At 45.7% G+C, this 13,856-nt stretch overlaps 4 protein-coding genes and 1 long non-coding RNA gene across 5 annotated transcripts; 1 reads left to right on the top strand and 4 right to left on the bottom strand.

The window, feature by feature from the left end:
• Positions 1-184: 184 nt before the first annotated feature.
• Positions 185-6,306, bottom strand: klhl2 (kelch-like family member 2). Its single transcript, XM_088374612.1, has 15 exons — positions 5,851-6,306; positions 5,065-5,184; positions 4,791-4,897; positions 4,595-4,716; positions 4,353-4,515; positions 4,125-4,234; positions 3,941-4,057; positions 3,480-3,629; positions 3,300-3,417; positions 3,004-3,201; positions 2,713-2,814; positions 2,429-2,557; positions 2,217-2,357; positions 1,904-2,047; positions 185-1,521 (listed from the first exon to the last, which is right to left on the bottom strand). The coding sequence occupies exons 1-15, from the start codon at positions 5,916-5,918 to the stop codon at positions 1,493-1,495; spliced, it is 1,818 nt and encodes a 605-aa protein (XP_088230738.1). The 5' UTR covers positions 5,919-6,306; the 3' UTR covers positions 185-1,492.
• A 170-nt stretch (positions 6,307-6,476) lies between these two features.
• Positions 6,477-8,343, bottom strand: med28 (mediator complex subunit 28). The gene is made up of 4 exons (XM_088374621.1): positions 8,122-8,343; positions 7,888-7,954; positions 7,690-7,802; positions 6,477-7,566 (listed from the first exon to the last, which is right to left on the bottom strand). The coding sequence occupies exons 1-4, from the start codon at positions 8,278-8,280 to the stop codon at positions 7,363-7,365; spliced, it is 543 nt and encodes a 180-aa protein (XP_088230747.1). The 5' UTR covers positions 8,281-8,343; the 3' UTR covers positions 6,477-7,362.
• A 200-nt stretch (positions 8,344-8,543) lies between these two features.
• On the bottom strand, positions 8,544-11,650 carry lap3 (leucine aminopeptidase 3). Its single transcript, XM_088374614.1, has 12 exons — positions 11,438-11,650; positions 11,198-11,313; positions 10,796-10,850; positions 10,457-10,722; positions 10,233-10,397; positions 9,856-10,014; positions 9,666-9,790; positions 9,390-9,478; positions 9,207-9,309; positions 8,992-9,071; positions 8,813-8,925; positions 8,544-8,743 (listed from the first exon to the last, which is right to left on the bottom strand). The coding sequence occupies exons 1-12, from the start codon at positions 11,531-11,533 to the stop codon at positions 8,557-8,559; spliced, it is 1,554 nt and encodes a 517-aa protein (XP_088230740.1). The 5' UTR covers positions 11,534-11,650; the 3' UTR covers positions 8,544-8,556.
• A 232-nt stretch (positions 11,651-11,882) lies between these two features.
• Positions 11,883-13,663, bottom strand: clrn2 (clarin 2). Its single transcript, XM_088374618.1, has 3 exons — positions 13,030-13,663; positions 12,682-12,861; positions 11,883-12,603 (listed from the first exon to the last, which is right to left on the bottom strand). Exons 1-3 carry the CDS (start codon positions 13,280-13,282, stop codon positions 12,335-12,337), a joined length of 702 nt encoding a protein of 233 aa, XP_088230744.1. The 5' UTR covers positions 13,283-13,663; the 3' UTR covers positions 11,883-12,334.
• Positions 12,506-12,949, top strand: LOC148399780 (uncharacterized). The gene is made up of 2 exons (XR_015858178.1): positions 12,506-12,634; positions 12,701-12,949. It is a non-coding gene; the product is annotated as an uncharacterized LOC148399780 (long non-coding RNA).
• Positions 13,664-13,856: the final 193 nt, after the last annotated feature.

Here is a 13,856-nt window from a genome sequence, read left to right as displayed (position 1 = left end):
TTTTTTTTTAAGGAGGTGGAAAAGTTAGTTTTGAAGAGGGGAGCGAGTGCCCTTTGTTTTCCATGAAAAATAGACCAGATCAAGTCGTATCCTCGACAAAAAATTGACAATTATTTAAAAAAATAAAATTAAAAAACGGTTTTGTGTGGTGGCTTACAACAACTGGAGGCAACAAACAGCATCATCCATTTAAATAGTTTACTGATTTGGCAAAGTTTTTAAAAACAGATCACTGTATGTCATTTCACAGCTTTTTCCTTTTAAATACAAGAAGCATAAGATTTATTAATAATGCTCTACAAAACATGTAATGAGAAACATATTCAAAGGTATTAAGCCTACAACAACAGTCCTCGATATACAGTTGACGAAAAGAACGCAGCAAAAGCAGTCACTGAAACGGGAAAAGAGAGCAAGGGGGGGTCTGCTATGAGTTTGGTCACTTTCTGGAATTAGAGAAGATGCTCTAAAATCGGCAACATTCATAATATGTTCATTTACTGGGTTAATCCGTAGGGATGTTGAGCTCGTGCAGCGGACAAACATGGCTGCCGGGCAACAGTAAAGCACGTGCGATCCTGAAAAATAATCAAGCTATATTTTTTGTCTATTTTTAGAAACGGGATAGGTTTGACACTTTCTGAAAAAAGCAGATTTTTAAAAATAAAATAGGGATCTTACGAGAAAAATAGGTAAGAAAAAAGTAGCAAAACAAACAAAAACCCGTCATTTTTGAAAAACGTTTTTTGAAGATAAAAAAAAAAAGTTGACAGGGAAAAGAAAAGCGTAATTTTTCAAGAAAAAGTCCTATAGGGGGGTGTGAGTCAGATTTTCTGTCAGGTATGCCAAAAAAGTGCTCCTCTGTAGAAACAACCACAAACTATTTTGTTTCGTCACTATGCTCACAAAGGCATCGCGAAAAGGAAGGAGGACGCGGCCAACCGTTTAACATTCGGGCGCTCTTGAACGCTCTAAAAAAAAAACACATCAGCAGCCACGCACAGTGCGTTCATGCAGTCGTCGACTGAAAAAAGCACACCAACGTAAACGCATACACGCACACAAACGGGCAACGGAGAACCTTTGAAGGCAAGCGCACCAATACGCACAGACGCTCCAGCAAGGAGAAGATTTTCCATAGTCCCACTTGAGGAGCAGCAGCCTCCCCTCTCGCAAATGTTAGCACTTTTAGTAGCTCTGTGTCAGTAGTCATTTGGCAGCGGCGTCGGCCCCCCCCCCCCACCATTGGCCAGGCCACCGATCCGCCCTCGACGGGATTAAAACGCCGGTTCAAACCCTCCCTACTCACGTTAAGTGCAAAAAAAAATCCTCACGTTCGTCAACGTCACCTTCGTCGTCGTGGCTTCCGTCTCGCAACTTGTCGACGTCAGTGACCAACGTGCAAATGTCGCGTGAGACGACGACAGATCCCACATGAGAATCCAGCAGGATGCAACTTCTGCTTCTAATCAGCGACGGGCGACTCCAGCAGTCATAAGGGTTTGTCGATCACAGTCACACCTGAGGATTCAAACCAAAAAAGTTGTACATTTATTTAATACAACGATTCTCTGTATATGTACTACTAGTGGTACTTGGGCTCCCTCTTGTGGTAAACGAAGGAATCGCAGCCCAAATGCACTTCAGTTGTATTTTACTTTTGAATTCAACAAGTTAGTATTTCATTTTTAAAATCTGTAGTGTGTTGTAGACCTTTCGTGTACCTTCTATGTGCAATTTTGTTTTTTAATTAACATTTTGCTGACATTTTTCCCCCAAACTTTTGGACTGTTCATATTTGTTTTCTTGTATTTTGACAAAAAGAAAAATTTAAAAAAAATTGAGAAAAAAACTGTGGTGCCTTTCTGTTGTGTTTTTTTTTTTTTTTTTGGGTCCAGCCCACCTGCATAACTGCGTCCCGTGCTCATGCAGCTTGGCAGCAACGTCCACTTGTCCGAACTGGGGTTGTAGAACTCCACCGACGCCAGATTGCAGCTCCCGTCGTCGCCACCCACAACGTACAGCAGGTTGTTGACCGCACACACGCCTGAAACAAAGGCCGGGTCACGCGGCCGCTGCGTCAGACGCCATTTTGTCAGCGCTTTATGAAAAGTCGTTTGGGATCTGATTCTCTATTATCATTCATTACACCCAGTGACTAATCCACTCGGAAATTCAGCACGTTCCAATGACTTGCCCCCCAAGGCCAGCCTCACCTGCGTTACGACGACACATATTCATATGGGCCACCTGCCGCCAGCTGTTGGAGGCCGGGTCGAACACTTCGCAGCTCTTCCTTACCAAGGGGCCGTCATGGCCGCCCACGGCGTACAGCAAACCCTTCAGCACCCCCACGCCTGGCACAGGGAGGAAAAGGAACTTTTAAATGACGAATCCCTGCACCACGGCAGGAAGGCGAAGACCCCACCTGCGCCGCTGCGTCGGGTGCCCATTTCGGCGATGTAACTCCACGTGTTACTTTTGGGGTTGTAGGCTTCCACCGTGCTCAGACATTGCCTGGTGGCGCCGTCGTAACCGCCGACAGCATACAGAATCCCTGACATACACACGGATAGAATTCAACAGGTTGTGCATTGTGAGTTCTTTGCCACAAGAGGGCAGTATGATAAAACAAAGAGATGACTGTCTCTTCTAAGCTGAACATAAAGCAAAAATTAAGGAAGGAAAAACGATAAGTGAGTGAATACTTACCGTTAACAACACCCACTCCCACGCTGCTACGTCGTGTGCTCATGGGCAACACGTGGAACCATTCATCGGTCTTGGCGTTGTACGCCTCAACGGTGGACAGACCTGCAAAGTTGCACAGCAACAAGTCTGAGTAACAAAAAAAATTCCCCGAAAAATGTATAGTGACAGCTCTAAAATTAAATTTAAAAAAAAGGAAATCAGAAAGAAAAAAGATCAAAATGAACAAAAAGAGAACAAAAAAAAAATAATCTAAAAATAGAAAAGGGGGGGTTACGTCACAAACAGCGGTACCTGTGCTTCCGTCAAAGCCTCCCACGGCGTACAAAAGTCCGTTGAGCACGGCGGCACCCAGTGTGGATCGGCGGTCTTGCATGCTGCTGACGCTGGTCCAGCGGTCCATCATGGGGTCGTAACAATCCACCGTACGCACACGCAGGGAACCGTTGAAGCCCCCCACGGCGTACACGCACGTTCCCACACACACCACGCCTAAAGGGGGAAAAAAAATTTTTTTAGGAAACATACTTTTGACTGAGTCGAATCGGGACTTTATCAGTAAGCTAATATTAGCCTGTTAAGCTTCCTACCTGCTCTGCACCTGCGGGTGGGCAGCTCGGCCACCTGGTACCAGCGCTGCTCCTCAAAGTCGTAACATTCGACGCTGCGGATGGCTTTTGGCGCTTGACCGCCGACCACCACCATCACCTGAACACGAGCGGCAGGTGACGCCTAGAGGTTTCCTTAACCCTAACGCAACGATTTGATACCTTGGGGCAGCAGGCGGGGGTCCGCATGCGCGTACGTGCCGTCTTCATCAGCGCTCGCTGGTCAGCGGGCAGCAGGTGGTACTTCATGGCCTCGATCAAGTAGTCCTTGCAGGCGCTGCTGTTCTTGATGAGGGACTCCTCCTCCACACGCTGACATCATGAACAAGTGTCCAAACAGATGGCGGTATTTATTTTCAGAAATCGAGCATGGACGGTGATGCCCAGACTGGAACGGCGAGGTCAGGGCGAGCCAGTTGCAGATACACGTTTAGTCGTTTGTTGAGCAGGACTTAGTTAAACACACAACTTGTTAGCTTAGACTTGCTGTCAAAATATGAATTAAAAAATAAAATAAAAATAGCACACACATCCACAAAAAAAACACCAAGTAGCATTTTTAGCCAGTTACGTTTCCAAGTTGTCATGCAAGTGTAAAAAGAAGCCAACTATTGGGGAGGTACCTGCACCAGATATTCTCTGGTGAGCAGGGGCAGGCGCACGTGCTCCATGAGGTGAGCCAAGTGCTCCTGGCGCACATCTTTGTCATGGTTGACCCACGCGATGACCGATTCGAAGACCTGCGCGTTCACAACGACGATGTCAGGTGCGTTGCCGTGCCGTTGCACGGGCGTTGCTCGTGCGTACCTTCTCCTCGGTGGGAATGGTGAGCTTGTCGCTGGCGATGAGGCTGGAAACCTGCTCCATGCCCAGATTGAGGAACTCCTCGCTGCCCACCACCTCGCTGAAGTGTTGCTCTGAAACAAAAACCACAACCTTTCATTATTTTTTTTTAAAAATAAATAAATAAAACAAACCCTCCACAAAGTGAGACCGAAAAAAAAAAAAAAAACTCCAGAAAGAAAGTGTAATGACCTGCGTAGCAGTTGGCCTGCGTGAGCAGTTGCGAGCAGGCGTGCAGGTCGGCGAAGGCTCGTATGCCCAAGCAGTTGGACGGGTGCAGCTGAGAGCTCAGGAACTCGCAGCACGCCTTCTTCACCTCGTTCAGCTGCAGCAGACCCGCGGCCGGCAGCAGAGCCTGGCACAATCAACCGTGATATTGCTTTATTATTTTTAAATATGGTCTCTCGTTCCCCGTCTTGTATCGTGCGCGCTACCTGCACATTCTCCTCGGTGACTTGTATCTCGGCGGTGTAGATGTAATCCACCAGGAGTCCCAGAGTCCACCCATCCATCTCTTTGATTCTCACGCGCTTGGCTCGACTCTCGGCCATCTCGCCTGTCGCACGCAAACCGTTTTGTTTCCTCGTAGGGGAACGTCCGGGGTGAGGTGTCAAAGGAATAGGAGGGCACCTGTGAACATGGCGTGGAAGTACGGGCTGCCAGCAGCGAGCACCACGCGGTGAGCGGCGATCTCCACGTCCTCTGCTACGATGGTGACATCACACAACAAGCTCTGACTGTGGTTGAAAGACAGAAAGACATTTAAAGTGTCTACGATGAACCTCAAAAACGTTTAGGTGGTCTAGTAAGCTCAAAACATATTTTGAAAAATGGAGATTGCTGTTGGAAAGATGAAATGTTTCCTCCTTCTCTGTCAGCCAAATGCAATCTTGTTAATTATTACCTGCGCAGCTCGTTCATGACTTTGAAGGCCTTCCTCATGTGTCGAGGGTTCAACGTGACCGCACCTTGTCTCTCCACGCCGTCCTCTTTGTCCAAAGCGTGTGGACAAAGCCTTGTGCACCTGAGGCAAAACAGAAAGTTAAAAAAAACAACAACCCATTTTTCTTTATCTCAATAATCCTACTCACCACAGTGTTATCAAGAGAAATGTTACTTATTTAATTGTAAATGGTTGATTTGCATCTTTGGAAAAGCTCTACAGTATATGAAACAGAATCATTGATGGTAGGTGTTTTTTTTTTTATTAGTAGGGTTAGGGTTACTTAAAAATGGATGGTGGCCCACCAGATGGCCCACCGGCCATATGTTGGATACCAGCAGGGCTATTGCACATTATTAACATGAAATGCTGTACTCGAAGTCCGTGGAGATACTGCTAAAATGGAAGTAGAAATCGAAAATAGGAATATATAATCTCTCTGAAGAAAACTATAGACTGCTAGCACTAATTAAAAGGCTTGAGAAAGCACTCGTGTCATTGTGTTGACTTCAATTAAATCACGTGGCACACCCACGCAACCACAAAAAGAAAGAAAATATAATAAATTGAAACTATTCCGACAAAAGCATACTCATGCAGGTTTTCAACCACCATCACCACCACCTCCCCCATCCTTCCTCACACAGCGCCTGTCTTAATGCGGCACCATCCGTCACACTACGAAACGTCAACACACACGCGCGCGCTCACATTCTTATTTATTCCTTCAATTCCACTTCTACTCACAGTGGATGCGTGTCCATGGTTCCGCTTGTATTCAACGGCAGCACACTTGGCCCAGCAGCATGCACCATTCCATATCCGCGCGGTGTTTTCGTTCTCCTGGTCGGTCGCGCGGCGGGTGTGGTGGCGTTGGGGTGGGTGGGGAGGTGGGGTGCTATAGCTTACACCGGAGCCCGACCGCGATGACTCCGAGCGGACGTAGATGCCGAGGCGAACCGGCAAGCTTGGGGAACAAGACGGAGCTAGCTGGTAGCCACTTGATAAGCTAATTACTTGGGAAGAGGGAAGTGACAGGAAGGCTAAATGGGAAGTTTTTCAATGCTCTCCCCGTGTGACTCTCCTCGTTGCTGGATGTTGTGTGAGAGAAGACGGGCGAAATGACATGTTTTTTCCCCCTCCATTCTCCTTGCTTGCTTGAGACGCACAGACAAGGAGACGTAAAAGAGGGTCTTCGATGTCAAAAAGGAGTCGCCAAAGAAATCATAGCGCCACCCAGAGGTGGAGGACCGGTGTGGCTGGAGAGCAACGTATTTGTCATTACAGGCAAACCTGTGCCCATTTAATGCAATAGTAAGCCAAAACAAACGTAGATAAAAATAAATTAGAATACTCAGACAAAAAAATTCAAATAACATTTACGAAGCTTTTATTCAGTGATAAGTTAATATATATGAGTGAAAAAAACTGCAGTTTTTGACCTGGAAAATGGATAGTGGGCAAAAATAATCACAATACTGTATTATGAATACAAAGAGAGCTGTTCATCCACTAGCAAAAAAAATCATACAAATGTTCCATGACACATTATAATGACTAAAAGGGAGATAAATCAAGTCAAACAGTTGGACTTATCCTCTCATCCATCTGTGATTGCAAACTGAGACAGACGATAGCTGTGAAGACAGCCAGTACAAGTCTGTCATGGTGTGAAGTCACCCAACATATCTGAGGCGGCATGATGTCAGAAAAAAATAAAAATAAGAAAACACGCAGATGCTATCAGTGTCAGCATGAGCTCATTCAGGCACGGGAGACGTGAAGCACACTGAAGATACTCGCCTTTGAATCTTAATATTGATAGTGAAAATAATAAAGTTGCAATAATATTTTGGGAAGGAAAGAATCTAATGAGAAAAAAAAATTGCAATTATAGGAGGATATTTTTTTTTTACAATTCTCTTCGATCTACAGCTAAAGTGGTGTTGCATCATGATTTAACTGGCTACTACTTTTTTGTTTGTTTTTAAACAATCCACTCTATTGTAGCTCAAGCTTTCAGCTCGAATGGCTCTCCATTTGGCCTTAATGCAACCAAAAACATAAGCTGCCAAAAGTCAAACAGCACGGAAAATTTGAGCTGGTCCACGCACATCTCCATCTTCCTCAAATGTACAACCAACAGCGATCACCTTGTATGATATGTCCTTGGCAGAGGTAATAACGCTAATTTCCAGTTCTGTGTACTTTCTCAAATTTGATTTAACTTGTGCGAGTAATCCACAAGATTCCATCCCATTAGTTTGGCTTTAAAGGTGCGGGAGGCAAGCTGGCTGAGGCCTGCTCCAGGAAGGCCAGGGGTCCAGGCGGCGGTAGGTCACTGGGCTTGCGATGCTGCACGCTGACGTCTTCCAGCACTTGCTGCCAGTGGTGCAGCTTGGACAAGTGCTTCTGCACCAGCATCTCCTTTCTTTGAAGTTCATTGCGCAACTCAGACACGTCCTGGAAGACAAAGTCAGAGTATGTTTTAATTCCGGCAGCCTAAAACATGCAATTAATCTAGGCTGATAACATGCTTGTATTTTTTTATGTTCTAGTATTAATATATTAATTATAATTCAGTACCTCTTTGACCACCTGCTCAGGTTTCTGCACGGAGAGCTGAAGCCTCTTCTGCAAGAAGAAGCACTCCGTCTGCCGGGCCACGTCCAGGAACTTTTGGATGCACTGGTCCACTCCTGGAACAACCAGAAACTAATAGTTTGAATTATCTAATAATCAGAGACGTGTGATTGTTTCAAATAAAGAAAAGTGTTCACCAACCGGTTCGGATCTCCTCCTGGTCAGTTCCGTTCACGTAGTCTTGGCTTACCAACGATGCGAAACAGGCCTGAGGAATAAAGGAATTGATTAATTTTTTATATTATTTTGCAGTAAACAAAACTCATTTTAGTCACTTAAAAAGAAAATTAGGCTAAAGACACGAGCGACAGCTATGCTAAAACCAGTTAGCACTCCAGGCTATCTTTTTTTTCTTTGTTTAAATAAGAGTCTCACCTCGAACGAAGCTTCCAGTTCGTCCACCAGCGTGTTGCTTCCTTGGCTCCGGTTCCCCGGAACGGGAAAACCGGGCTGGCCTGGGCCACCGACGCCGGGTATGGGATGCGCGCTTGGCGGCTGCTGTCCGGGGAACATTCCGCTCATGGACGACGACATTGCCGAGACAGATTGTGACTGACTTCCGGATTCGACATGCGCATGCGTGAACACGCCTCTTGAGCCGCCACCTTTGTGGGGTCAACGTTCCCTCAGACTCAAGAGGAAACGCATTGAAATCATAGCTTGCTAATCAGATATTTTATATTGTTTCGTATTACTTTGAGTATTAAATGTTGCCAACTCTGCATCCATTGCAGCCTGGTTGTCCTGGAAGGTGGATCAAGGTTTATCATTTTTAGTACTCAAGGAACCACTGCGACTTTACAAATTTGCTCATTTATTGTGTGCCAACGCGGCTGCAAACTCTACCAGGGTACGTGTGGGCCTTCCCGACATGCCCTTCTTCAAGTACGGGATTTCATCCTTATTGCTCATCACTCCTGCGATGTCCAGATGAGCCCAGTGCGGCGACGTGACAAATTCTCTCAGGAAGGCCGCTGCCGTGCACGCGCCGCCCGACCTACCAGGAACCAAATCGGAGGCCGTTGGAGAATGTAAGGCTTCCTACTTTTCTGTTTCTGCTACGTACCTGCTGTATTTGCCGATGTTGTTGAGGTCGGCCAGCTGGCTGTCCGTCACCTGTCTGGTGTAATGCTGGAACAAAGGCATCCGCCACACTCGGTCGCCTGTCACGACACTGGCCTACACAGACGACACACACTTTTGTCAACATCTAACTTTGAAAATATGCATCTGTGTGTGTGAGACCTTGTGCATTTGCTCCCATAACCAATCAGAGTTGGTGAAGACTCCCGTCGCCGCCGAGCCCAACGCGACGTCCATGGCGCCTGAAAAAACACAGTTGTACTGCATGATGGGGGATTTAAAAATTGGCGTGTACCAGCAGGACCGTAAACAAATATTAAATATTAACCTAAATTGGGGTTTTGAAGGTGATGGTGTTGGAACGCCTAAAATCTCACCTGTTAGCGTAGCAACATTAACAACAGCCCTGGGGTTGAAGGTATGTGCGTAACAGAGCGCGTCGGCGAGGACGAGCCGGCCTTCTGCATCGGTGTTGTCCACCTGTGCGTACAGAGACACGTGCAAGCCTTTCACAATGAATATTTACGAGACAATGACATTGTTCCAAAAGATCCACCGACCTGAATGGTTTTGCCATTCTTTGCCGTTACGACATCACCTGGCTTGGTCGCCTTGCCGCTAGGCATGTTCTCGCACAGCGGAGTTAAGCCTGGTGGAGGAACATAAAAAGAAAAAACCAAGCTTGTAAATTAGACAACCAACTATGTCCTGTTTTTTAATAAAAGGATAAAAATTGAATCATGTTTTTAAATCTGATAAAATCATTGTCATGATTACAACACAGAGTGATTTCAACCAGAGTATGTGCCATATATGAGAAAGAGAGCTCAGCTCACCGATGATGTTGACGGGCAGCTTGAGGGCCGCTGCCGTTACGACCGCGGCGCACACGGTGGCGGCTCCGCCCATGTCGGCTCGCATCATATCCATGGACGCGGAAGGCTTCAGAGAAATGCCGCCGCTACAAAGAGAAGATAAATCATACGTTAACGTACGAGTTGTCAGGGTGCGTTTGTGGCAGCCTACCTGTCGAAGGTGATGCCCTTGCCCACCAGAAGAAGCGGGGCCTGGGCACTGTCGGGTGAGCCCTGGTAGTGCAGCTCCAGGAAGACCGGGGGCTCCTCGGAGCCTTTGGACACACTGAGAAACGCGCCCATCCCTTGCTCCTCGATCCACTCCTGAGATCTGAGGAGAGAAAAAAGTCCAGTTGACAAAATCCACATCTACATCGCAACTCAACCAGTGACACTTCAGTAAGAATTTATAATCTTGATGCATGGGTGAGAATTTATTTTGTTGTCACTAATCTCTAACAAATACTGTATTTGAAATTACCTCCACTCTTCAGCTCAAATTAACTATGCATACAAACTAATAACAATAATGAGTAATAAATATAGTACCGTTTATGGACTACGACCCGGTCGCCATATTGCGCCAGCCGCTCTTCAATGGTCTTGGCAAACACGGTGGGAGTGATGTGATTGGCTGGGGCTTCCATGAGGAGGCGGGCTAGGTTTTGGCCTTCGGCGTACAGCACTCCTTTCTCCCACGCTGCCACGTCAGAACTAAACGCAACCACAGACGTTAAGATGAATATAAGAATAAACGACACTCCTGGTCGTACCTGGCATGAGGCTGCACAGTCACTTTGGGCTTTTTCTTGGATTTCAGCTGGTCGTAATGAAACAGGCCCAGTAAGGCGCCCTCTGCTGCCGCCTGAGGGTCACCGCAGCCATCCACCTCCACATGGCTCACGTCCAAGTCCTGGAGAACCCTGCAGCCGGCCGCCACAGCCGTGCGGATGTTCTCCTTGGCGGTGTCCCAGTTTTCTGCTTGGCATACGCCGGCCGTGACATCATCTAGACCGACCACGGCAACACACGGGAAGTCCTACACGACAGACAACAAGTGATCACTCTGGTTATGAATTGTTTTTTTTTTCTACAGATGATTAATTGCCCACCTTGTGGACTCCATAGAATAATCTGCTTTTTCCTTTCTTGAGCGACGGTCCAGAACTGTAAAGACAATGTGTAATTGTTTTCTTCACATTAAAGCAAAGAGTCCAAGTGGAAATTTAAATGAGAATACTTCAACAGCACAAGGACAAATAATCACGTTTGAGTCCGTATTGTAAAGTTTAATAAATCAGACAATGATGGCACAACAATCTGTTTTAAGCCTTTTTTCCCTCAACCAGTAAAAAACGGAAACAAAAATAAATATTCCGTTAATATAAGGATAAAACATTTTTTGTATCACTTTCAATATGAAGAGAAAGTATGACACTGCAGTGTTATAATAATTGGACTAATGTGAGGAATTATGAAGGTTTTAAAAAAAATGTTGGTGTAGAGAAACTTACATTTTCAGTAATTCGGACAATTTTCCAGACACTTGGCGGTCAAAACCTGCTGCTGCCTCAGTCAAATGATGGCTGCCTTCCTCTTCCTTCTTCTCAAAAACTCCCAGGACCAAACCCTGCGGAGGGCAAAAAAACACATTTTAATTCATTTTAGCTGATATTTTTGGAAAGAGGCGACACGTGCAGAAAAAATGAAGAGTTTTTGAAATGTTGAATTTTGTCTGGACTCCTGTCACTCACTTTTCTTTCCATCTTGAGACTTTTCGAGGCACAAAATGTCCGACAGCATGTGCTCCGCGAGAGTGGCAGCACGGCAGCTCTCCTCATAAGGAACATATTCGATATCTCGAGATCATGTGTGGGGACAAAGTACAAAATAACAACAGTACGCGGCGTTAAAGGTCGCACTCATAAGCTGGAATGCGATCCGTGCGGAAGAGGTCGCTTAATGTGACGTCATCAACGAGCGACTGATAAAGTGATACAAAAAATAAAAGCCTACGTAAAATCAATTTCAATTAAATATGTTTCTAAATGGTTTGTCTATCCAGTTGTTTGAATAAAAATATATCGGAAATTAAAATATGAATTTTAATGAAAGATTTTATTTGTGTGCTTCCAAATTTTTATTGGTATACATGTTCGCTTAAGTCAGGATAAAACAGACGTACCAATTTAATAATAATAATAATAATAATAATAATAATAATAATAATAATAATAATAATAATAATAACAATAATAATAATAATAACAATAATAATAATAATAATAATAATAATGATAAAAGGTTACAAGTATATTTTGAACAGTTTCAGCAGCTACTTAAGATACAAAATATGCTTCCTTAGCAAAACACTAAGATTCTAATAACAATAAAAAATTGACACGTTTCTTTTAGCTAATACACAGGCCACGAACAACATGCAAAAAGAGTGTTTTCTGTTATTTTCTGTGCTCTCGCCTGTAACTATGTCATTATGGGCATTAATATTGGCCATTAGTCTCACATTGTCGTCCTCAGATCATGAATGTGAGCCTTTCACAATGAACTAGCAGGAAATCTGATCCAATTCTCATGTAACATCTTGTCTACTTGGCAAGTTTCAATCACTGGCACCATCTTTACTTTAACTGTCAGTAGAGCAAATCCAGTGAGGAGATGGTGGGCTGCTCTGGCACCTTGACCTCTGCTTTGGGCAGCTTGACCCGACTCAGGGCGACCACCCCGCACACTGTCAGATGAGTGCCCACGCTGGCCACGCTCAACCAGAAAGACCAGTCAAGCTCGTCGTTCAGGACGACCAACGTGAAGAAGTTTTCCCGGTAGTTGACCACGCGCTCTGTGAGGCGGTGGTGCCTCATGGCTGCCAGGAAGCAGAGGGCGGCCAGGGAACCGAACACAGCTGGAGGCACAACAGCGGGAAATGTTTTAGGGTGAACTGAACAATTTTGAGAAAAAATTCAATTTGTTCATCACGTACCGGCAATTATATTCCACAGATAGAGTCCCTTGTGACCCTTGATGCTTTGGTAGGGGACCTTCCGTGCATTGTAGATGCTGAAGGACAGACTGACCAGCGCGAAGAACACGGCTGCCAGCAGGAAGAGGATGACCATCATGTGAAGGCCGCCGTTCAATGTGCGCACCAGCTTTGGAAAAACTGCAGGACACACACATGGGTTGAGGTGTACGGGTCATAGGTCACAATGTTGGAAACTGCTTTGGAATAAAAGGAACGGTTGTTGAAAGTTTGACTCGTTTTGGTTTTACTCGTGAAATGTGACAGAAATTAGACTCCAGACTTTGCCATGCAAGATTTTTAGCCTACTGTGGATTTTGGAGCGCCTGGTCCCGAGCCCGCACTTCTTGGTCTTGCCTCCGCGGAACAGACCGTAGTAGACGTCCCCGGTGAACAGCTCCAGCTCCGGGTGGGACGCGTTGACGATGTCGACGCCGGTTTTGCACAAGATGCGCCCGCTGACCCAGCGCTCTGTGGACAGGGCCACCAGCAGGAGAGCCACGGATCCGACGCACAGCACCGAGGCCGCCGAGAAGCTTATCCGTTTCCACAGCGAAGGCATCCTACGACGACCAGCCCTGCGTGTTGTCCCGGGAGAGGGATCACCGCGCCGGGCAGCGACCGCAGCCGAGCGCCGCCGGCTACCTCCTGCATCAGTTTATCCGACTGGCTGAATTAGAAAAAGGAATAGTTGTCATTAAACGAAAGACGTTGGCACGCTCGTAACTAGGGAGGGAGAAACCGAATCTATGGCGGTCAAAAGGATCCCTTACCGGAGGGAAACTCTATCCTACATGCGCCACGCTGCTCTTTATGCAAGGCAATAAACAGCAAATTGCTTCTGGGAGCCATTTAATTGGTGACCTTTAGGCACGATACAAATATAAAAACCATACACGCTTGGGTAATTGTGTTCACTCGAATCCCAAAGGTTACAAGTGTATTGCAGCCCTATATGAACGTAGATTGGGGTTTTTCAATATTTAAGTTTTTTTTTTCCAGATACAAGTCGAAAAGTAATCACCGATGGCTAGGAACATTCGATGGTAAGGAATTTCTAAATAATTGACGATATTTCATTTTTCTATACTCAGATTTGCTGTTCCATACAAATTATTTTTTAAACAAAAGTAATA

The sequence above is a fragment of the Syngnathus floridae genome, chromosome 4 (assembly GCF_059516105.1).
Source record: "Syngnathus floridae isolate MCC-2025c chromosome 4, RoL_Sflo_1.0, whole genome shotgun sequence".
NCBI lineage: Eukaryota > Metazoa > Chordata > Actinopteri > Syngnathiformes > Syngnathidae > Syngnathus > Syngnathus floridae.
This window is presented reverse-complemented; position numbering and strand designations above follow the sequence as displayed.

Coding starts and splice junctions, on each gene's coding strand:
- klhl2 (XM_088374612.1), bottom strand. CDS start 5,918: ATGGTGCATGCTGCTGGGCCAAGTGTGCTGCCGTTGAATACAAGCGGA. Junction 4,516..4,594: donor TCACCGAGGAGAATGTGCAG/GTAGCGCGCACG, acceptor TGATTGTGCCAG/GCTCTGCTGCCGGCCGCGGG. Junction 4,235..4,352: donor GCAGGCCAACTGCTACGCAG/GTCATTACACTT, acceptor TTTTTGTTTCAG/AGCAACACTTCAGCGAGGTG.
- med28 (XM_088374621.1), bottom strand. CDS start 8,280: ATGTCGTCGTCCATGAGCGGAATGTTCCCCGGACAGCAGCCGCCAAGC. Junction 7,803..7,887: donor CCAGGAGGAGATCCGAACCG/GTTGGTGAACAC, acceptor TGGTTGTTCCAG/GAGTGGACCAGTGCATCCAA. Junction 7,567..7,689: donor CTGAGCAGGTGGTCAAAGAG/GTACTGAATTAT, acceptor TTTGTCTTCCAG/GACGTGTCTGAGTTGCGCAA.
- lap3 (XM_088374614.1), bottom strand. CDS start 11,533: ATGTTCCTTATGAGGAGAGCTGCCGTGCTGCCACTCTCGCGGAGCACA. Junction 10,015..10,232: donor CGGGTCGTAGTCCATAAACG/GTACTATATTTA, acceptor TTCTCTCCTCAG/ATCTCAGGAGTGGATCGAGG. Junction 9,310..9,389: donor AGAATGGCAAAACCATTCAG/GTCGGTGGATCT, acceptor CTGTACGCACAG/GTGGACAACACCGATGCAGA.
- clrn2 (XM_088374618.1), bottom strand. CDS start 13,282: ATGCCTTCGCTGTGGAAACGGATAAGCTTCTCGGCGGCCTCGGTGCTG. Junction 12,862..13,029: donor CAGGCGCTCCAAAATCCACA/GTAGGCTAAAAA, acceptor TGTGTCCTGCAG/TTTTTCCAAAGCTGGTGCGC. Junction 12,604..12,681: donor TCTGTGGAATATAATTGCCG/GTACGTGATGAA, acceptor TTGTGCCTCCAG/CTGTGTTCGGTTCCCTGGCC.